This window comes from Callorhinus ursinus, unplaced genomic scaffold (assembly GCF_003265705.2).
Source record: "Callorhinus ursinus isolate GAN/ISIS: 27379988/994484 unplaced genomic scaffold, GSC_fseal_2.0 scaffold6, whole genome shotgun sequence".
In the NCBI taxonomy this organism is placed as follows: Eukaryota; Metazoa; Chordata; class Mammalia; order Carnivora; family Otariidae; genus Callorhinus; species Callorhinus ursinus.
This window is the reverse complement of record NW_027397068.1, coordinates 58903446-58927750: the sequence shown is the minus strand read 5'-3', so window position 1 is coordinate 58927750 and position 24305 is coordinate 58903446. Positions and strand designations below refer to the sequence as shown.

The following is a 24305-nucleotide window of genomic DNA, read 5'->3' as shown; positions in this document are numbered from 1 at the left end:
CCCAGGCGCCCCATCTTTCGTTGTTATTTATAGAGTCTACTATGTACAAGAAGAGAATGTCACTGAAGGAGACTCAAAGACAAAGGCAAAGTCCTTATTCTCAATAGTAGGTTGGCTACCAATCTAAGAGTCTGCAAAAGTCAATGAAAGCATTCTTTTAGAATCAATTGAGATACAGAATCTGCAAAAACAGAGTATGGTATAGTTTATTTTTAATGGTAAACTGTGTGCTACACATAAAGGCCTAAGGACTCTTCCCATAAATGTAAATGGGACTGATTCTTTAGAAAGATATGGGATAGAAAGAGCTAGGCTGTTGTGGTGAGATTGGTTGGAGCCTGAATGGTGCTGAGCTGGACCAACACAGGGTAGTCACTGAGCGGACACCAGGTATTTCTTTCTTTTCTTTTCTTTTTTTTAAGAGTTATTTATTTGAGAGAGAGCGAGCGCGCACAAGCATGTGTGAGTGGGAGGAGGGGCAGAGGGAGAATCTCAAGCAGATTCTCCAAGGAGTGTGGAGCCGAACACAGGGCTTGATCTCATGACCCTGAGATCACGACCTAAGCCAAAACCGAGAGTTGGATGCTTAAGCGACTGAGTCACCCAGGTGCCCCAGAAACCAGGTATTTCTAAGATTTAAATAGAACAAATCCCCTGAGACCAAATACACAGCATTTTTTGGTACCATGAGAATAAGAGAGAGGAAAGAGGAAAGAAAAATGACTGAAACGAAGTTTAAAATTGACTAGTGATAACTGGTGTCAGAAGGTCTGCTTAATCTCTTCCAGTCCACTCAGGGATCACCCTGGCCAGAAGCAACAGGTGTTTTGTTGAAAATATGGACCCTGCTGCCTTCTCAAATAACATGAGCTGTGAGGCCAAGATTAACTAGAGTTCCCCTCATTTGATGTTTTTTGCTTATTTCTTTGATAAAAATCTGATATGGAACAAGGAGGGAATTTTTTTTTTTATTTTTAAGATTTTCTTTTTTTGAGAGAGAGAGCATGAGCAGCGGGGATTGGGGGGAAGGGCAGAGAGAGAGGGAGAAGCAGACTCCTCACTGAGCAGGAAGCCTGACGTGGGGCTTGATCCCAGGACCCGGAGATCACGAACTGAGCCTAGGGCAGACACTTAACCGACTGAGCCACCCAGGCGCCCCTGGAGGGAATTTCATGACTACTCATCAAGCTCTATGCCATGAGTATATAAGTGTACTCTTCTTTGCTGCAGGACAACCAGGAACAGGCCAAGAATGTCTCTGCACAGAATTAAAATCTGTTTTTCCTGCAACCTGTTTAGACAGTGCATTCCTGGAAGGGTAGTATGTTCATCTTTATGTCCCCAGTATGTAAGACAGTTCTTAATATATTAATAAATAATTACTGAGTATCTTCTTGGACAAATCCATGTATCATCTGAATTTTCAATTCTCTTTCACTAGATAATTTTAGCCTAGATTGTAGACTGAGGCTTCATTGCATAGTGAAAATGTCACCAATGGGGAACACAAAGCTTAGATTATTAAGCCTGCCCATGAATCTAACACTGGTAAGCGCTACCATTTATTAATGAGCTGGAACTTTATGGATACACTACCTAATTCCCAAGATGGATATAACTGGCTCTACTAGCGAGGAAACCGGACTTAAGTGACTTGGCCAAAGTCAAACATCTTCCAAGTGGCCAAGTCAGGAATCAAACCTTTAGATGCCCAGCTCCAAAGCCTGCCCTCCCATCTCCACCATGGATGGAATTTCCAGCGCCTACCCTGGGAGATGGCAACTACCAGGAGGTGAGCCTCGGTCTTCAGGCCAAGTTGATGGCCTTCTCTGGCTCTGCCTGTCCCGTCATCTTAGGGCCCATTTATTTACTTCAGCACAGATATAGACAGACGCTCTATCTTACTGTATATGTATCTGTTTCTAGTGCTCTACTCAAATACATATATTCTAAAATTAAAAATGGTATCTCAAAGGTGAATTAAGCTCAATCAAATTCACAATTAATGGGGGGAGACAAAAAAATTCACAATTAATAAGGCATTTCTCCCACCATTTCTCTTTCCTAATTTGAGCAATTTAATAAGACTACCAGATTTATGAGATTCCCTACAGTGCTTTCATAGAATGGGCACTGACTGGTTATTGGCGACCTCCTGATTTCTTCTCTTTATACTTGAATTGCAAAGATTTTTTTTAAATGCAAAGTAGTATCTTGGGCTAAGACTTAGTACTAAGAAAAGAGAAAGAAAGGATGGTGCCTTTAGGAGGCAGGAAGTTCAGTGTTTATTTTGAGAGCAGAGGTGGAAATAGTTCCAATATTTTTTTTTCTTTAAATGGGATATACAGTTCAAAAGTTATAAAAAGTAAAACTCTTTTTTAACCTGAAAGTTAAATTACAGATTTTTATACTTAATTGGTATAAAATATATTACTTATAGAATAAAATATACCCATTGAATAAAATACATTATCTTTAACCTGCTCATTACGCATTACGAAGTGTTTTACAGTAAAAAGCAACAGAAATCCAGAAATGCCTGTTATAATAATGATGATTAGCCATGTATTATTTTCATACTAAAATAAAAAAATACACTAAGACCATTAATAGTTTTAGTATCTCTGGGCAATAAGTAACATTTCACTATTCTCCTTTTTTAACTTCTAGAGAAAACAAGTAACTTTATTTTTTTCAGCATTAGGTAGAAAATAATATGCATTAATGTGCATTAATGTACATTAATGAGCATTAAATAATACACAATAATATGCATTAATGCATTAATATGCATTCATTGTTATTTCTTTTTGTATTTTTGAATATTCTGATTTTTACTAACAAACATGAGACACTTGTGTATGCACAATGTACTTATATTAACGGCATTTTAAATTGTTGCATTTTTTTCTATCTTCTATCTTTAAAAAGTGTACATTTTTTTAAGCTAAAAGATATTCTTCTTATTTTACAACAGGAAAAAATTTTTACAACATAATTCCAGTTCTAAAAATGCTGCCCTTTAGACTTTCACAAGTGTCAGGAGAAATGGGAGAGACAATGTCATAGGGTACAAATATGTGCGCCTCAGAGGTGAGGAGGGAGGGATTCTGGCTGCACTCTGGGGCTCAGAGTTTGCTCTGCGGGGGAGATGCCAGTCATGCGCCTTTAAAGTACTCTTGAACAGACAGGAGGCCTGCAGAAGAGAAACTGACCAAGTAGATCTCCCCTGCAGCTTAAGTCCAGCAGAAAAATCTATTCTTGTTTCTACACGAAGTTAAAAAGAAAAATCCTGGGTGCCTGGGTGGCTCAGTTGGTTAAGCGACTGCCTTCGGCTCAGGTCATGATCCTGGAGTCCCGGGATCGAGGCCCGCATCGGGCTCCCTGCTCGGCAGGGAGTCTGCTTCTCCCTCTGACCCTCTTCCCTCTCGGGCTCTCTGTCTCTCATTCTCTCTCCCGCAAATAAATAAATAAAATCTTTAAAAAAGAAAAAAAAGAAAAATCCTCTCCATTATGACTAGAGATGGATGAGTTTAACCTTTCAACAAGTTAGAAACTATTTCTAGGGTATGCAAAATTTAATCATTGAGACTCTCACTGCTTGCATACTTTGCACCTGCTGTGATCTTTACTCATTTCCCTGGCCACCCCCTTCCTGCCTCTGTGAAGTTCAGCATGGGAATATCAAGCTAGCTGGGAATGGTGGATGTGGCAATTATATTTGTAAAAGATGGCGGCAATCACACATCCAGCCCACGTGTTCTTCTGCAATATGACCCTGCTGATCCCCCACTGAGAGAAAGAGCTAATTCCTCTTGCCCTGTAACTAACAGAATGTGGTGGAGTAAGGCTGGGTGTCTTCTGAAGTGGGGTCAGATATGGTCATACAGCTTTCACCTTGTTCTCTTGGGGCACTTGCTCTGGGGAAGGCCAGCTACCATGTAAGAAGGCTGACCACTCTGAGGCCACTCTGCTGAAGAGGCCATGTGTAGGTGCTCTGGTGGACAGCTTCTGAGCCATGCTCAAGTGAGCCCAGCTTCCGAGCCATGCTCTAGAAGGTACAAGACATGTAAAGAAGACATCTGGGACCCTCCAGAGCAACCTCTTTGTCAGCTGAGGAACACTGAGTGACCAGAGTCAACCTCATGAAAAGCAGAACTGCCCAGCTGAGTCCTGACTATATCCCCAACCCACAATCTATAAGATAGAATAAAATAGTTGTCATTTTCAGCCACTAAGTTTTGGGAAGTTCACTGCACAGAAATGGTGACTGGAACAGGGTCAACTAGGAGTCACTAAATGAGAGGTAAGTGACCAAAAGCCCACAACTAGGGGAGGAGAATGGAAGAAAACTTGTAAACGGTGTACACTATTTCTTTTTTTTAAAGATGTTTTTATTTTGTTTTTTTTAGTAATCTCTACATGCAGCATGGAGCTCGAACCCATGACCCCAAGCTCAAGAGTTGCATGCTCTTCTGACTGAGCCAGCCAGGTGCCCCTACACTATTTTTTATAAAACAACACACCAGGTGCCTTGACTAGGCCTTCTATTGAAAAACAACTAAAATGCTGAATATAACATTTAACAATTATTTTAAATGTCCTGATCAGCCAGTAAGAAAGTAAAAAATACTTTGACATAAAAGAATAAGGCGCCTGGGTGGCTCAGATGGTTAAGCATCTGCCTTCAGCTCAGGTCATGATCCCAGAGTCCTGGGATCGAGTCCTGCATCAGGCTCCCTGCTCCTTGGGAGCCTGCTTCTCCCTCTGCCTCTCTCTCTCTCTGTCTCTCATGAATAAATAAAATCTTTAAAAAAAAAAAAAAAAGAATAAATGAAGACGAAGCCCAGAGAAATGAAGTAAGCTGAGCACCGAAATTGGCTTTGACCTTGAGGGCATTTGCAATGTTAAATGTGGTAACTGTGAGCGGTCATTTTCATAGTTTGGTGAGATACTGAAGACCAGTGAAGAAACCTGCCCAAGGTAGAAAGTCTAATGAATGACCCTCCCGCCTCAGGAAGGAGCTCTTATGGCATAGCCTCAGGGAAGGGTGCGCTAGATCCCCAGAGGACAGCACAGATGATGTCATGCTGGTGCTTGGCAGGTGAGGCAGAATTAAATCTACCCTGAGAATATGAATCGGTAAGTAGCCCTCACATGGGTTTACAGCCTGAATTCATAGCACTAAGGTAGTCCAAAATAACTCACCTTTATATTAAAATAATATTAAATAAAACAGTCTTTATGATAGAAAGCATTTCTTGAATAGTCTCATAATAAACACTTCATCAGGAAAATGTAATTATCCTAAACTTATATACATCTATTGACACAATCTCAGAATAAAGAAAGCAAAAAAGAATTACAGAGAAGGAAAGATCCATATATGTAGTGGGAGAGGTAACATATCCCTCTCTTGGTATGGGACCAAACAGACAAAAAAAAAAAAAAAAAGAAAAGAAAAAAAGGGAAGGATACAGAAATCTGAATGAGACTCACAAGCTTAAGTTTCAGACATATTTCAAACTCCATACCCCAGAACTGTAGAACGTACACTGTTTTCAAGGATATATGGGACACTTATCATTACTGACCACATATTTTTAAAATCTCAATATTTAAAGTCATACCACAGTCCAATTAAATCAGGATCTTTAGGGGTGGGACCCAGACCCAGGTGTCACCGTTTTGTTTTTTTTTTAAGATTTTATTTATTTATTTGAGAGAGAGGGAATGAGAGATAGCACGAGAGGGAAGAGGGTCAGAGGGAGAAGCAGACTCCCCGCCGAGCAGGGAGCCCGGTGTGGGACTCGATCCCGGGACTCCAGGATCATGACCTGAGCCGAAGGCAGCCGCTCAACCAACTGAGCCACCCAGGCGCCCAGGCGTCACCGTTCTTAAAGCACCCCCACCCTGCTCCATGAGAGCAACGTGCACTTAAGGTTGGGAACCACTGACATACAGCATCACTTATAGCCTTCAGTGCTTGTATCAGAAAATAAGAAAGGAAGAGGGTTAATGATTTATTCTTTTTTTAAGATTTTATTTATTCATTTGAGAGAGAGTGGAGTGGGGAGGACAGAGGGAGAGGGAGAATCTTGACTGCCTGCTGAGCGGGGAGCCTGATGCAGGGCTCAATGCCAGGGTCCTGAGCTGAAGCCAGACGCTCCCACCCAAGCACCCCAGAAGGTTAATAATTTAGGGAGTCCACCTTAAGTTAGAAAAGAATGGCCAAATAAAGCCAAGAAAATTAGGAGAAAGATCAAAGAGCAAATAGCAACATAGGAAACATATTAGAGATGATCCACAGAGCTCAAGGCTTATCTTATATCTTCTAAAAATATCAGTTCTAGGTAAATTAACAACTTAAATGTGAACACCAAAACTATAAATGTTTTAGAACAGTATAGCAGTTGGGGTGCCTGGGTGGCTCAGTCGCTAAGCATCTGCCTTTGGCTCAGGTTATGATCCCAGGGTCCTGGGATCCAGCCCTGCATCGGCTCTCTGCTCAGCTGGGAGTCCGCTTCTCCCTCTCCCACTCCCCCTGCTTGTGTTCCTTCTCTCGCTGTGTCTTTCTCTGTCAAATAAATAAATAAAATCTTGAAAAAACAAAAACAAAAACAAAAAAAACAGTACAGCAGAATACATTTATGATTTTGGTATGGGAAGAATTTTTTCAAAGAAATCACAAGCCACAAAGAAAAGGTAGATAAATTCACAACATTAAATTTAAGAAATCTCTTTATGTCAAAAGATAACCATAAAGAGAATGAAATGTCATGAATTGGGAGATATATACATATTTGCACTATATATTATTGGAATATATGAAGAATTCTTATGAATCAACAAGAAATTGACAACCCAAAAGAAAACAGACAAAAGACAGGCACAGAAGTGGAACCTGAATGCCCAATAGGTATAAAAATATGCTCAACCTCATTAATAATTAATGAGAGGCAAAGTGTAAGTACAATGAAATGTTATTTCATAACCACTAGGTTGTCAAATAAAAAAACAAAACAAAAAGACTGACCATCACATGTTGGCAAGAATATTGGACTATGGGTAACCTTGGCTGTGGAAGGGTAAACCAGAAACGATCATTTTGGAAGACAGTTGACGCTGCCTAGTTTCCCTGAATATTCCTACATTCCAGGATCCAGCAATTCCATCACAAGGAATATATGTTAGAAAAAGTCTTGGATCAGTGAACTTGAAGATGATACAGGAATCTCCATAGAATACAGCCTGCACACCTAAAATCTGGAAACCAGCTACATAATTAACAATTGAATGGATAATTACTTTGTGACTCAAACATACAACGAAGTATTATATTCCAGTGAAAAAGAGTCACTATCACCTAGTCCATCAACCCAGATTCTTTTGTTAATTGAATGATGTAACACCCAGAAGAACTCTGTATGATTCCAATCCCTAAGACTCCCAAACTGGCAAAACCAAGAAATACATATGTATTGTTTAGGGGTATATATAAGGTGGTTAAACTCTTAAAAAGAAAAGAAAGAGAATGATTAACACAAAAGTCGTGGTTATGGAAGGGAGGGAAAAGCAATTGGGGAGGAGCCCACAGGGCCCTGTTCAGGTACTAGTAATACTCAGGGATTAATAAAACAGGTGTCTTCTTTTTATTTATTATTTAAATGGTACATTTGTTTCATATATTCTCTATCATGTGATATAATTCACAACTGAAAAAATAAAATGCCAGGAAAATGTGTAAGACCTGAGATAGAGTTAGGGTTGAGAAAGAAATGTTATCCATTGTTAACACTCACTCTAAAGACTGCACCTGACCTAAAGCCTCGTGTTTCTTTGTGGGTGTCAGATACCACACGAGGTCATAAGTGCAGTCTATCGCTGCTGAACGGCGAGGATAAAGTGCAGGATGGAAGGCAGATAAAGCAGTGGGAACCACTCAGAATTAAGTGGGAGGCAGAAAAGGGAAGAGCAAAGGGCTGCTGGCTACAGGCTGTGATCAAGATAAAACACACTTGGTGCTCTTAGCTGCGATTCACATCAGCCCGAGAGGGGCTCCCAGAGGGAAACATGTTTCTCACACCCCATGACAACTTGCTGACCACCTGAATGTGAGGGGTGAGCATCAGGCGAACAGCAGGCTCCCGCTGTCCACACCATGCTTTCAGAGATACCTTCAAGGCTCACCTCAAGGCTGGGAGGGCTTGCCCCCAAATCCTCCCACCTTCCCCCTCACGCTCCATGCACGCTCGGTCACTCACTGCACGTGCATCCATGAGTATACCCTCTGACCAGAACATACAGCTCTCAAGACCAGGCTCTTCCTCTTGGTCACCTAGGGAACAGCTGGGGGCTGGACGTGAGGACAAGAAACCACATTAAGTAGTTTACAGGCAATTCCTGGTACTCCATAAACTTGACGTTTCCTCAGGAAACGAGGCACTGATTGGTGGTGAGCTTGACACGTGACCTGAGTTTTGGTCTTCTTCGTCCCCTGGAGGCTGCCCTCAACCTGAGAGATTTTACCTGCCTTGGGAAGCCTACGTTGTCAGGGCACATACCTCAGCCTGTGCCCTCATCCCAACCTCAAGGGTCTCTTCCTTGCCTTTTCTACATACACACGTTCTCCTGCTGCTCCACTGATTATGCCCTACTCTATCAGTTACCGACCTTTTCTAATATAGATTCAACTTCTCCCTTTCTTTTGGCTCCATCTTCGTGGCATAAAAGATTGCTCAGGTATTTCTTATGTATATAGAAACTTGCAGCCTCCACAGTCATCACCCCTCAGGTGACTTCCTCCTCTTATCACTTCTCCATCACAGCCAAGACTCTTGAGGTTGTATTTTATTCTCCTTGTCTCCACAAGTCAGGCTTCCACCCACCAGACTCCTAAAATGCCCCCTCTTACCATGTTCCTAACCACTTGTGACCTGACCTTCTTCTTCCTAGGCTGTTGGGCTACATCTTCTCCTCTTTCCCCACCTCACAGACATTTCTTCTCTGTGTTTTACCACCTTTTCGTCAATGTCGGGTCCCTTGGGTGCTATTCCCAGCCTCCTTCCCTCTATTCTCATTCCAAACATCCTTCCTTTATGACCTTTTTCCTCCCTAGTTTTCATTTCTTCTTCCTTAGTTTTCATTTCTTCCTAAGAGCAAATGATATTTATTTATTTATTTGAGAGAGAGAGAGAATCTCAAGCGGACTCCCTGCTGAGCACAGAGCCAGACACAGGGCTCAATCTCACGACTCCAAGATCACGACCTGAGCCAAAATCAAGAGTCGGACGCTTAACCGTTGAGCCACCCAAGAGCCCGAGCAAATGATTTCTGATCTATAGCTCCAATATATACCTACCTGCAGTAGGTGCTTTACAGTATGAAACCTCTACTAAAATGCCCAGCATGTAATTAAATACCTAGCTCTAGCATTAAGACTGGATGTGGCATGAGTTTATTTGATACCACATTTTTCACAGAAACAAAATTTAGAAATCATTATTTGGAAAAAAAAAAAAGAAAAAAGAAATCATTATGTGGGATATTAGGAAAATCCTAAAGTGAAGACTTTGAGAACAAAAGGTTGGCAAAATTCTTTGGCTTTGGAACCATATTATTCATAAAATAGTCTTTCTCCATAATGTGACCCATTATACATTTCAGTTTTTCTGAACTGTGAGCTACGATACAGATTAGGGGTTGGTAAACCATGGCCCACAGGGCAAATCTGGCCCACCATCTGTTTTTGTAAATAAAGTTTTATTGGAACACATATCCATACATTCACTTACATACTGCCCATGGCTGTTTTCATACTCTAACAGCAGAGCTGAGCTGTTGCAACAAAGACTGTATGGACCACAAGGCGTAAAATATTTACTCTGGCCGTTTATAGAAAAAGTGTGCTGGCCTTGATATAGAGCAATACATTTTTCACTGTCAACATATCCTTTTATTTTATTTATTATTTTTTTAAATTTTTCTTTTAAGTAGGCTCCATGCCCAATGTGGGGCTTGAACTCATGATCCTGAGATCAAGAGTCGAATGTTCTACCAATTGAGCCAGCCAGGCACCCCTTAAGATATCCCCTTAAAATGATAACTTGAGGGCGCCTGGGTGGCTCAGTCGGTTAAGTGACTGCCTTCGGCTCAGGTCATGATCCCGGAGTCCCGGGATCGAGTCCCGCATTGGGCTCCCTGCTTGGCAGGGAGTCTGTTTCTCCCTCTGACCTTCTTTCCTCTTCATGCTCTCTCTCTCTACCATTCTCTCTCTCTCAATAAATAAAAAAAAAAAAAACTTAAAAAAAATGGTAACTTGTATAAATTGTATTTTCTAAGGGTAAGGATAAATCATGGCTGTGGGACCACCCCACCCTCAATCCAGGTATGAATGCAGGCAGGTTACATGGTAACTAAGAAAGAATTTTTCTGAGACTTAGCTGAAAGAACCTCATTGATATTACAAAATATATCACTTAAGTGGCTTAAATAACAAAAGGCAGAAAATTGTTGAGCTATCTGGTACTATCTGGCCTCCTAGGATGACTGAATGTGTGTGTGTGTGTGTGTGTGTGTGTGTGTGTGTGTGTGTGTGTGTGTGGAGGGGGGGTAAGTGGATACTGAAGCTTTGAGAAAAGCAATAAAATCATAAACAAATAAAATCATGGCTAAAAACATGAGGGCTCTTGCCTTGTCTGCAGGTGTTAACCTGGCCCAGGGCTTGTCTGCCCGGCGATCGTAGTCGGGAGAATCGGTGACTTCTACATACTCGTTAAACCGCAGGATCCTTCGAGCTTGTAGTTCCGCCACTGTGGGTCTCAGGCTGAGCTGCAGGTGGATAGGGAAAAAGAAGGACAAGTTCAGGAAACCATTTACAGTCTCATGGTGGCAAGCTTTCTATAGAGAACTTCAAAGTTATGGTTGAATAAGGTCACTTTCAGATATCCAAAAGAAAAAAAAAGGTAGCAGCATCTTGGGAGTTTCTAATGAGAACCAGAAAGCAGTGTGCCCTAATTCTGAGACTATAAAAACCTCCATTGTTAGATAGGTCACAGGCTTTGGCAGCCATGTGCGTTATGCTATTTTCCCCACCTTGCCTGGCACTGTCATAAAGACACCTGTCATCTCTGACACAAGGAGCACGAAGCAACACAGACACAAGAGCCATTCAGATAGAGGCTGGCTGGTCTGGAGACTGAATCATCCAGACAAATGCACTCTTAACTTCTAGAAATGAGATCTCTGTTCCTAGTATATTAAACCTTTATATTCAGGAACGCACAAAGTTATGACAAAGAGACGGTCCGGTGAAGGTTGCACTTGTAGCAGTCTTCTGAGACAGACTAGGGACCCATGCCCAGATTTGACATCACCCTTGCTTGCTGCAAAAGGTGCTGTGCAGAAAGCCGCAGGGGGCACGGAAGAGCACATTCAGTGGGCCAGGACTGCTGAAAGTAGGCTGAGACGATTAAGACACTTCTAATAACTCGGATTCCTCCTACGGTCTTTGTCAAATTCAAATTTATAGTTCTGTTTAATCCACTCAGCCCCGAGTATTTGCTCTCCTTTCCCAAGCCCAGGAATAAGAGATTCTTGGTTCTGAGAGACTAAAGAGTCCTGGCCCCTGGCTGACAGGCGTCATCTACTCTCTTCTCCTGAGGTTCATGCTCTTGTGGCCGCTCTCGGTCTGAAGACGTCATAGGCCCAGGCTTCTGTTGTACCCGTGGGGTCCATTTCCAGTACCTTTTCTATCCATATCTGTACTATGCATATAGCTGGACCATCCACTGTCTTAAGTGGCCCTCTTTGGAGGGGTTCCTCATTTGCACAGATTCAATTTAAAAAAAAAAAATTAAGCACTAGGACACACAAAAATGATGTTTTTGTGGTGGAAAAAAAAATCCCCTTTCCTAAGCCTCAGTTTCCTCTTGAGTAAAATCAGAGGCTGAACTAGGTCAATAGTCAAGTCCTTCAAGGACCCTTAGAAGGCCTGGGTCTACACTCTGAGTTCACTTGAGCTGGAGTATGCAAACCGTGGCTCCTTCGAGCTTCATAAAGCCCTGGTAGGCAATGCACAGAGGGAGGAACGATCTAAGTGGTTCTCTTCTGCTCTCAGTTGTTGTCCCGTCTCTACTGCTAGCTTCTTATTGCTTCTCTGGGGCAGGTGGCGCTAAGGAGGTAGAGACACCAAGGCCTCTATGAAGTGCCCAAAAGGCCAGTGACCAGAGACCACATGGGTCAGAAATTCTTCCTCCTGTCTTGCCCTTTAGGACTGTGCTATTCGTGCTATGGAATGTCCTGCATCTATGGCAGAGAGCTCTGTAGAGTGGAGGCCAGTGGGAATCAGGGTTCAGCCGTCAGGGCTCAGGGCGGGCTCTGTTGCCTCCTGGAGGGTCTCAACTGGATGGAGAAAAGATTATTATGTATGGCAGGGGTGAGCCTGAAACAATGAGGAGGGGCTACTTATCTGTAGCTGGTAACTTAACAGCCACTGAATGTTAGAAGAGCCATCTCTAGCAATTCAGTTTATAGAATCTTTTTCAGGTTGATCATTACTTGTCATTTAGGGTCTTTGAAAAAAAAAAAGAGAGATGAATTAAGGATCTCTTTCCCTAAAAATCAAAACCGAAAACTCTCAAAATACAATCTCCAACTTTTCCATGGGAACATTGTTTCTTCTCCCTGCCTTAGAATGCTTTGGCTGTGGACTCCCCAGCCAGCCCAAATAAATGTGGGTCAGGTCACACACTTCCCCGCAGATGTCATATTTTATTCACCCTGCCTTATCCAAGTGTGAAAGGTCTATCTGAAGAATTACTGAATACAGATTTATAATGAAATATCATGAAATATAAACTCTGATAGTGCTCAATTTTTCCTAAGACTATTACTACCACTTCCAGAAAAGAGTGATGGCCCAGGTATCAGATCTATATTTTCACGAATGGGTGGAAACAACTCTGAGTCTTGGAGGTAAGCCACTTGTCAATGTGGGTAGCACCGTGGCAGGCAGCTTGGGTGATCAAGTTCATGTAATAAATTGCTGACCCAGCGCACATGGAATAGTGGCAGGTCTCCAATTTCATATTTACTGACTATTTCCAAGACTGCACAGAAAACGTGAGCATTTTTAAAAACTATATATTGAAATGTTAATAATGGTTATCTCTGAATAAAAGACATTTGTGTGATTTTTCTCTTTTTTGTTCCTTTCTGCACTTAAAAAAATTCACATAGATTGTATGTTATTTTCATAATCAGTAAATGTAATTTAAAACTTCTGATTGTTAGCTTTTCAAAATTAGCATAGCATGCAATTGTAAATATAAACATAACTCATATCGTATACATTACGTTGATTTTAATGTCTATGATTGGTTATTGGCTAATAGGAATAAGTATTCCTCAATGTTAGAGTTAAAGGCAGACAGCTGATTTGCATTTAAATAATGAAGTAGATCTCAAAACACACATGCTCATTAACAGTCATAGTTTCATCACCTTTCTGCTGAGTCTGCGCTTAAGTTCCATTTTTGCTTCTTGTTCTTCTTCTTCATTCTTTTCTGTTTATTAATGGGGATGGGAGAGGAAAGGCATGAAGACTTAGTTACTATAAATGATTTTATAATCAGAAAAGTAGATCAGGCCACAATTATTTGACTTAGTGACCAAACATTCCAACATCTTTAAAAAGTTGTCAAAAGGTTTTGCAGAAAGATCGATCATTAATTTATATACATATTACTTTTTCTCCTTATGGGACTGGTTTCTTTACTAATTGTAAGCCTTTTAGCTTCCTGACTTCATATTCCATTCTGAAAAAAATTACCGGAGTGCCCACACTCTGGTGAAAACCTTTCATTGCTGAACATCTCTTGGGCTTATAAGCACAATTTATCAGAATCCAGATAAACATTTATTTCTGGATCTGGCCTTCACATGAAAATCTGAGACATATCAAAAGAGCAAATTAGAACCATCTGATGCATGTCTGAGTTGATTTCCATTCAAATCCAACCAAAATACTTGATTTGTCTGCTTTGGTTTCCACAGAAGCAAAATGCAGTCATTTCTTTGGACTCTGCCTTCAAACCAGAATGTTCTGAATGGGGTTATTATGGTGTACTGTTGATGGGGATGATTTATTTTCTTGTGACTTTGACTTTCCAAAGTCTTCTGTTTCTCTAGGGCTTCACCAAATGGTACAATTTAATGGCCAATTTAATGAATGCTGTCCAATGGATGGGATAAAGAGAAAAATGACCAGAAATTTTAAAGAAATAAACATCCCCTTCAGGTTTTAATGGTTGCTTATTTGATGAACTTCTCTCTGTTGCTTCCAGCAGCCCATCATTTGTTCAATAAGTGAGCACAGGTTTTACTTCTTGGACACCAATGCTTACAAAAGATTATCTTTTATGTGCCTGGGTGGCTGAGTTGGTTATGCAACTGCCTTCGGCTCAGGTCATGATCCCTGAGTCCCGGGATCGAGTCCCGCATCGGGCTCCCTGCTCGGCAGGGAGTCTGCTTTTCCCTCTGCCCCTATCCCCTCTTGTGCTTTCTCTTTCTCTCAAATAAACAAATAAAAAAAAATAAAATCTTAAAAAAAAAAGATTATCTTTTAGAAGCTGCTGTTATGAATTCTACTGAAGGAACATCACATGATACAAAGGCTCAACCGAAAGGTTAAAAAAGAAGAGTTTCCTCTATGAAAAGGTAAATTTATTTTTAAAATTCAAATAGACTTCTTACCACTAAGATTGTTTTTATCACAGATAAAATATCAATATTCAATATTTGTACCAACTGTATTTGTTAACTGAACATGCTAAATTCTCTATTAATTTTCCTTATCTGGACAGGGAAAAGTTTCAACATTCTTCCAAAATACTAATTTTAATTCATAAGAAAGAGGATGATCTGTCTGGTTATTTAGACAAAGAATAAGCATAAACTGAAATCACGCTTCAAAGATAAGAAAAAACCAATGAATACACTTTGAGTAAAGTGCCTGTGTGTCAAACAAATTTTGTTATAATTCAGGTTTCTTCCTATGAAAACACTGTAGGTTTTTCTAATTGCTTCACAAAATATATGTCCTTTGGTATTCTTAAAATACATCCTTAGGGTCAAATATTTAGTTTACATGATTTGGATAAGGCATGTAGGTTATAAATTATACATAATAGGCAAGAGCCAAACTTGTGGTTCATGTGATTCAAACTAAGGCTTTACAAGGTCGCCTATGATGATATTACTAATAAAAGGGAAAATAAAATCCTCAAACCATTTTAGTCAATTCCTCCTATACAGTGACTGTGCTGTATTTTTAAAGGTACTTTTTGGGGCGCCTGGGTGGCTCAGTCATTAAGCGTCTGCCTTCGGCTCAGGTCATGATCCCAGAGTCCTGGGATCGAGTCCCACATCGGGCTCCCTGCTCAGCCGGAAGCCTGCTTCTCCCTCTCCCACTCCCCCTGCTTGTGTTCCCTCTCTCACTGTCTCTTTCTGTCAAATAAATAAATAAAATCTTTTAATAAAAAAAAAGGTACTTTTCAAAGAAAAGTGGGTATCAAATATGACTCAAAGCCAACAAATGCTTTAATTTTCACAAGGGACTATTTGATAATTTCATCTTATTAAGCATAGTGTACACTGGGCGACAGCATGTTACCTATTCAAAAAAAAGAAGGGCCAACTGCAGTTGAGGGAGTTCAATAAACAGGATTTTACCACTTGGGAATTCTTTTTAACATCAGGAGCTGACTTCCTTACATATTTCCATATTTGAAATTGTGGCTTTTAAAGAAGTTCAAGAAAGTGAGAGGTGGAGGGAAGTCAGCATGACTGTTGTTCTGCATTTTTTTAAATACTTGTAAAATCTCTTACAAAGAATCAAGGTTAAATCTTAGTTTAAAAAATTCACTGAGTTTTTTAAATGTTTCCTTCGTTTGCTTATTAGAGGGCCAATTATAAAGGAGGATGTAAACCTTCCTGGTCCCTTTAAACAGACGGGAGGGATATTCGTGAAGGAAATGACGTAGCTCATTGACAAATCTTGCCTTCAGTAACTCCTCAGAGCAGGGCTTGGTGGGGAGGAAGGGTATTCTAGAACAGCCACAGGAAGTGTTTGCCATCACACACAAACAATACATGTGGTTTAACAGCCGTGGGCACTGCAGGAAACCTGCCCAGCTAGCAAGTGTTGCCCACAGCGTTTTATGGATGAGCTAAAAAGGAGAAGACAGAAAAGCACCAAAACATCAGCACCTGGAATATTATACTCTTGACTCGTCCATCTGGATACAGTAGGCTAAAAAAAGCCAACTATTTTTTTGTGGGTTTGTTTCTCTTTTTGCTGATTTAACATGTTTTTCTATAAGGGTGTTTTTAACAAGTGAAAATGCATTTACAAATCTACTTTGAAATCCATCAAAAAATAACACGGATCAATGGAAGGACAGATACATGATAAAGCAAGATGTGATAAAATGTAAAAAAAAGATGTGATAAGTTGTTAATGGTAGAATATAAATAGTACATATATGGGTGTCTACTGTAAAATTCTTTCAGCTTTTCTCTATATTCAAAAAATTTCATAATAAAACGTTGGGAAAAAATACACGCAGCACTTAATGACCTGATACATTTTTTTCTCTATAGAATATAGAGATGGAATTACAGTCACAACTAAATAGATCTGTAACTTCTATCCCTGTGCTATAAAAGGTATTCCATGAACATCTCTTTTCCCGATAGGCAAACATTGACCTTTCAAGCACCAAAACTTACCTTCTACTTTTAACAATATTAAGGAATCAGTTCTAAAATGTACAACTAAATGTAACTTTATATGTTCTTTTAAAAAGCCTCAATTCCGTAAAATAGGAAAGCGATGGAGTAAGGTGGACAGTGCAAATGAAACACTAAGAAATAAAATGTGCCCTGTGGTCTCCAGTGAAAGCGATCAGCACTGACTGCCACCTGGCTCATGTTTATTAAACCAATGATGAGCTCGGAGTTGACAACTGCTGAATGAGTTTATGCTGTGAATGAGTTCCCTTGTCTGTCAAGACAAGACGACCTAGTTAAAATAAGTGTCCTTAAAAAAAAAAACACACAAACACACCATGTCACACACAGACTTTTCTTTAAAGAGTCAGTCATATTGCTTTTGAACAAAAGCCAGAGATGAAATACACGAACAAAAAAGAGCAATCTATGTGGAAGAACCCAGAGGCAAACAGAGGCTGAATAAAGTATTGTAAGCTATGCTGCTGAGTTCCCTGGGATTGCTCAGTGTAATGCTCTGGATGACCTCCACCAGTTCTCTTTTCTGCTTCCCTTGGCTATACAATATTATGTCAGGAGATCATAAGCCAGTTATCAGCCTCTCCAGACTGGAAATGTGTCTTTTGTTTCCAGAATAAGCATAGTTAGATAAACTAAGAAGGAAGTAAGAAAAGGGCTGGAGTCAAATCTGAAGTTGACTTTGGCGTTTCCCTCTTCCCTGAACCTCCAGGAAAATGGGGCATAGAAGCCAAGACAGCACTTAAGATCAACGTGTGATAAATTTCTACATCTATGAAACAGTTCCTCAAATAACCAAACACCAGTGTGGTTTGGCACTATTTGTCTCTCAGAAGCAGTAAAGAATTACCCAGAATCTGCTCTTCCTTTTTTTTCTAGGTATTGCATTAGGTATCCAATAAGACATAATCTTTGTGTGTTAGGAGCTTATGGTCTGCACTTGAGCTTACCTAAAATTTAATTCAACAAATATTTTCCAGGAACCTATTGTCAAAAGCCATGAGCTTTTTTGGTTTTGTGTTGTTGTCAAAATTAGCTGCTGCTTTCATCCTTCCTCTGAACGCTAAAACACAACTTTCTTTTCTTTTCTCGTCATGACTTTTTCCATCTCCATACTGGCTCTTCTACCCACTGATGGTCACTTCAGTCCTTCTTTGGGTTCTACTCCAGTCTTTGGTCACAAAGAGCCAGACAAGAACATTCCAAGGAAAGAATCCCATAGACCAGCAATTCTCCTGGTTGGGTTGTCTTAGTAAGAGTAACGATTATTTAATGGCATGTTTATAGTATAAACATGCCATTAAAATCTTTCGTTCCTTTGGGAAAGAAAACAACTCAGACTGAAGAGTGGGGATCATCCAGACAAGTCAACTTGACTCTAAACGCCTGATTGAGAAAGATTTCCCACATGCCAGTGCCTTCTTACTATTGTATCCGGAGCTCTGCCCATCCCCGCTCTTTGATATTTCACACAATAAAAAGCTCTTTTGAAACCAGGTTAATAACATATAAAACTGCAGCTAGGCTCAATTTAAAAATATCCATTACTTAACTCACTGTGGTTGGTAACCACATTGATATACTATATAACGTCAAACCGCGTCTATTAGTTTTATAGCTTTAACATACGAACTCCAATAAAGTTCTACTGGACTAGTAAGTAAGAAGTAAAGTCAAAGAAAACAGAGGGGAAAATAGAATGGGAAAATAAAGTAGGAAAATGAATGGAGAACTCCTTAAGTGCCGAGAAATTATAAATAACTCAAGAGGGAAACAGAGTTATCATAACAAAGGAAAGTGAAAAGGACTCAAAAATTTCTTTCACCATAATTCTGTTTTAAATTGAGTCATTTGTTAAACCTGGCAACAAACTGTATTATTAATAATAATATAGGAATGCTTGATTTATTTCCTTGTGGATTCTTTGGCCTTTTCTTTGACATTTATTTGCAAGCAGACTAGAGCATTTTCTTCTATTTAATATCTGGGTAAAAGAATACATGGAATATATTTCATCTCTCTTAAAAACAACTGTCATAACCGTGACTCTGGTCTGGGGGCTACCAGGCTCAAAACCATAAAACAAAATATGAACTTCAAGAAATTGTTTTTTAAATTATATAAAAATGTGATCTAAATGGGCCATTTCAATCATTTGTGAATAACAAATATATCAAGGTTTCCTACTGATAAATAGATTGCCTCTAAAGGGAGCTTGTTAATGGTTACACAAGGAATCATTGTAAAATGTAAGACACTCACGTTTTAGGATATTTCTTTGCTCTAATTCTTCAGTTGTGGGCCTCTGGCTAAGTCTCCTATGATGACAAAAAGGATATACTGCAGGTTACAAACAAGGCCTCCTTGGTGGGAGATGCAAAATAAAATAACAAAGACACAAAGCTTTATTTTTTTCCTGTTTTGAGAAACACAAATCCATTTTAAACCTACAAAATAGGTTACCATCCTTTCTGTTAGTTTGGAGACTAAAGATTGTGGTTGAGACCGCTACATACTCCCCCTTATCCATTCTTCCGTCTTCCTTTTAGATCTAGAACCTCCTGAGATCTAGCTGTGGCTCCCAACTACAGACTTCTGCCTGCCTAGCAGCAAGGTGTGGCCATGTGGCCGAGTCCCTGTGATGGGATGTGAGCGGGGTGATATTTGTAACATTTGCCTTTTATCCTTAAAATGACTGAGTGTGTCTTCCCTTTTCTCGTTCCTTCCCCCACGGGCTAGAACTTAAACATGGTCACGTCAGCCAGCTTGGATCATGCAGATGAGAATATCCACAGAGCAACAGGACAGAATCTGGGTGCCCAGTGACTGCAAGAAACAGAGCTCGCCATCCACCCTGGACAGCCCACCTACCTCTGGACTGTTATGTGAAAAGGAAATAAACACGTGACAGCGTCTTATTTGGACCACTGCACTTTTTGGTCTCCGTTAGAACAGTTTCCCTATCCCCCAATTAATACACAGATCATTAGAATCTAGGAAAGTTTTCTGCATGAGAGTTCATACTAACTCAAAAGATGCTTGATCTACACTGCACAGAGTTTCAAGTGAAATACTGCTTTTGAGGGGCGCCTGGGTGGCTCAGTCGTTGAGCGTCTGCCTTCGGCTCAGGTCATGGTCCCAGGGTCCTGGGATCGAGCCCGCATGGGGCTCCCTGCTCTGCGGGAAGCCTGCTTCTCCCTCTCCCTCTCCCCCTGCTTGTGTTCCCTCTCTCACTGTGTCTCTCTCTGTCAAATAAATAAATAAAATCTTAAAAAAAAAAAAAAAAGAAATACTGTTTTTGTGACCGCAAATGGATTTATATTACACATAGAGTTATCTTAAGATACATGGGCCCTTTCCATCTGCCTTCAAGAAAAGCCAGGCTCAGGGCGCCTGGGTGGCTCAGTCGTTAAGTGTCTGCCTTCGGCTCGGGTCATGATCCCAGGGTCCTGGGATCGAGCCCCGCATCAGGCTCCCTGCTCCGCAGGAAGCCTGCTTCTCCCTCTCCCACTCCCCCTGCTTGTGTTCCCTCTCTCGCTGTGTCCCCCTCTGTCAAATAAATAAATAAACTCTTAAAAAAGAAAAGAAAACAAAAGCTAGGCTCATTTGTGATTAGTAGCTAACTATATGTACACAAACGCTGAATGACCTAACAACCCTTTATAACTTTGTTCTTGGTCTTGCTTATAGTGTTAATTTGCTGTTAATCACAGATTTGTTGTAAAATGCCTTCTGGATGTAGGAGGAGTTTGTGCAAAGTAAACATATATATGAAGGTAATCTGAATATAAGATACTATCAATTCTAATGTTATGCCTGTGGCAGAAATGGAGTGAAGAACTGAAATCAATGATATTTTAAATACCTCATTAAAATTTTTGTTCAAGTTTAATCTTCATCAGAGCCACCTTGAAAGTGACTTACAAAACTGAGCCTACAGTGCAGAAGAACCCAGGGAGCTACTATGCTGACCAGATGAGGTGCCACCCATGTACCCATGTACCCTGTTACGTATCTACACCGTATCAACCACCAGAGTCAACCTCCTTCTTTTGTTGATGAAGCTCCTCCTTCAGGAATGCCCTCCTCTCTTTCTCCACCTCCTGAAATCTTACAAATGACTAAAATAGTAACCTGCCAGGTGGGCATTTGACCTGTCCCGCGAGTGAGTTTTAAACTCCCGGTTGTCTGCCCTCCGCAGTGGTCACACACAGATCACACGGCTCTGAGAACACTATGACACAAGTGATAGTACAGATAAGGCAATAATCAGAGCTCTCAGTAGTTCATACTTTTAAAGTCCCAGGCACTGTGCAAGGTGCTTAATTTACATTATCATGGATCCTCAAAATAATTCGGCAAGGAGTAGCCAGTTCCCATTTTACAAACAAGGAAATGAGAGATTAATTCACTTGCTTGAGACAAAGTACTTAGCAAATATGTTTAGAGTGCAGTCTCATATCTAGTTCTCTTGACCTACATGCTTGTGCTTTTCATCGACCTCACCATGCAGTATCTCTGTCTCTTCCACTACACATCGAGTCCCCCAAGGGAGGGACTATGGGTGATTTATCTTTGAATGACAGTGACCAGATAGATGTATGGTGTTTGTAGAAAAACAATTCTGTAAAATTTACATATTTTGAACATTAAAAACTCTACTCAAACAAAATTTTTTATGTGTACACTTACAGAGGCTCTCAAACTTTGGGGGGCTGGAGTAGACTCCTTACATAAAACAGAAGAGGCTGTTCATGGCTGAGCCTGGGGCGAAGGAGCACCTCCCATCCCACTGCAAACACACTCATACCACTCCAGGTCGCCCCACAGAAGCCCGAGCATCGCCTCCAAGAAATCCTTGATAGGGCAGTCAGAAAACCACTGCCCTATGCTTCGTTCACCATGTCAACTTCTCTCAACGTCCTTCATCAGTCCCCTGTTTTCAAGCATTTGGTTTAATTTGCCACTGCTCTAAATAGCCTTGAAATAAACCTCCTTGTAAAGTGTACAGGTTGTTTTCCTTTTGGATTATTTCCTTCTTGTATCGTCTCTCAAATGGAATGACCACGTAAAGAAAGAGACTGCTTTACGATTCCTTTTTTTCATATTGTTGAGTTGCTCTTCAGAAATACTGAACAAAGGTGCCAATATGGGGTTTAATTTTAAAAAATGTTTTAGCTGTTTAAGCGATATATAATGATTTAAATTACTAATAAAAATATTTAATTTTGAGGTTAAGTGCTTGCTACGATCCAGGCACTCAAGTGCTTTAGTGCAGCATCTCATTTCCCCACCACAAGCCACTGCTTGGCCCCATCTGTCAAACAGAGAAGAGCCTCTGGAACTGCACCCCCCAGGCCAACCCTGTAGATCCAACACAGTCACAGAAGTCTTCCATTTCCAAGCAAGAAGAGGGATTTCTTCCAGTTCCAAATCCTGCCCTGGGATCCCAGACGGCCCCCTTCTCCCAACTGATGCACTCTGTTGTTTACGCAGAGTGAGAGAAGTCAGCAAAATAGATAATACTATTAAATATGCTTAAATTGATCATCAAACAATGGCACTCACTTCTATTAAAACTGTCAGTTCAATGGACTTCCAAAGTCGCTGGTGGCCAAAGCAGAAACCCTACAATGGCTGGAGGCAGAATGTGAAATCAGATAACAATTTGTTTGAAGTTAAAAGGGGAAGGTCATGATAGGGGGGCTACAGTTACCTGACTTGGATGGCCATTGTAGCTAGCTCCCTATTTCTACAGTCTCAGGGCCCACAGGGCAGAACTTCATGGCAGTCAGAGGAATGCCAGAGAGTCCACGGATTAGGCCAGGAGTTGGGCAAACTATGACCTACAGACCAAATCTGGCCTGCTGCTTATTTTGGTGAATAAAGTTTTATTGGAACATGACCACACCCATTTGTCTACGTAACGTTTATGGCTGCTTTCATTTAACAGCACAGTGGTGTAGCTGCAATAACACCTCCTGACTGGTCCTTAATAGAAAAAGTTTTTCGACACTTGGCTCAGGCTTTGGCGATGCCAAAGCCACTGACTGGCTGGACCCAAGGGCAAGTTCTTTGAGTGGTTCACCATCCAGGACCAACTTTAGAAAACCACACAGGCCAGGTGTGCCCTTACCCAAGGAATTCACATGATCTCAGCTGGGTAGGACACCACAGGTGGGAGAAAAGTATGAATTGGTCAGTGCTGTATGAACGTTTCAGCCATTACCTGACGAGCTTGGTTCCAATTTGCTGTCGGATCTCCTGCCTCTCCTCTTCAGATGTGCGCTGCAAGATGTTTTTGTCCTCTAGTTCCTTCTTTGATGGTCTGTTGCCAAGTTTGATAGCAAGAGTATCCCTTCGTCGTATTTTACTTGCCAAAGCACCTGAGGATTGGTAAAGGCAGAAACGCAGAGAAAGAGGCTTTGAGCAAGCAGCACTCAGGTTACACAGAGCATGGACTTTAAACAGAGTCCAGACAAAATTCTTTATCCAATGCAAGAGTGGAATTTTAATTAACCTCAGGGAAAAAAAAAAAAGTTCTGAGTTGGATGTAGTTCATTTTGAAAAACTGAAGAACTATTTTTAAAAATGTCCTGAAAAATGTTGGGGCACCATGAAAAAACTTGCAAATATCACCTCATCATTTGGAAAGTGATTTTGAAGTTTATTTTGCTGAGATGGCATATCATGGAAATTACAGATTGTGTAACACTTTCCTTGCTAAGTCTTAAAAACACAGCTCCTTTATATATACTGCACAGTTAATTCTTGTCTTCCCCTTTCCTCCACTCAAAAATCACGCTGGAAAAAGTTTATCTATGGTAGCAATATATTAATCCTTAATTACCAAGAATCCTCAATGAAGGATACTTAATACCAGGTGGATGATAATGATTTTGTCATTGTTTTTCAGTACAAACTAAAAGGAACTTGACAAACTGATGTTTCATCGTTAATAACTTTTCATAATGTATAAATTCAATTCCATAGTGAATTACTCCTAAGTCATGATGCTTAGAAGTTTTTTTTTTTTTTAAAGCACTTTCCAGTTCCCTAAGTTATATATAAACAGTTGGCTTAATCTACCGTATCACTCCTTCCTAAAAGGCATCCTAACTCACCTATGTGGAAGAATGATTTTTTTCTATTCTTCAAAGGTATTTGTCTTTCTCAACTCATTCTTCCCTCCCCTCTCTTTAAACCCTGGTATAAAAGTGAGTGGAAGTCTCAAACATCTCCAATTAAGTAATCCACTGAATCCGAGTTTATGGCTCTTTATTCAAGAAAGATCTCAGGAGGGCGCCTGGGTGGCTCAGTCAGTTAAGCATCTGCCTTCGGCTCAGGTCATGATCCCGGGGTCCTGGGATTGAGCCCCGCATTGGTCTCCCTGCTCCTCGGGGAGCCTGCTTCTCCCTCTCCCTCTGCCTCCCTCTCCCTCTTTCTCTGTCTCTCATGAATAAATAAATAAAATCTAAAAAAAAAAAAAGAGAGAG

General features: G+C 40.6%; 1 protein-coding gene across 10 annotated transcripts in view; it reads right to left on the bottom strand.

Annotated features, from left to right (window-relative positions):
• Nucleotides 1–24305, bottom strand: part of PHACTR2 (phosphatase and actin regulator 2) — a 261006-nt gene that overhangs the window by 20000 nt on the left and 216701 nt on the right. For all 10 annotated transcript variants that reach the window (XM_073894028.1, XM_073894031.1, XM_073894027.1 and 7 more), the window contains 4 exons: nt 23039–23195; nt 19072–19127; nt 13504–13565; nt 10693–10830 (listed from right to left, as the gene is read on the bottom strand). In XM_073894028.1, coding sequence (XP_073750129.1) covers nt 10693–10830; nt 13504–13565; nt 19072–19127; nt 23039–23195 — 413 coding nt within the window. The remainder of the gene's footprint in view (nt 1–10692; nt 10831–13503; nt 13566–19071; nt 19128–23038; nt 23196–24305) is intronic.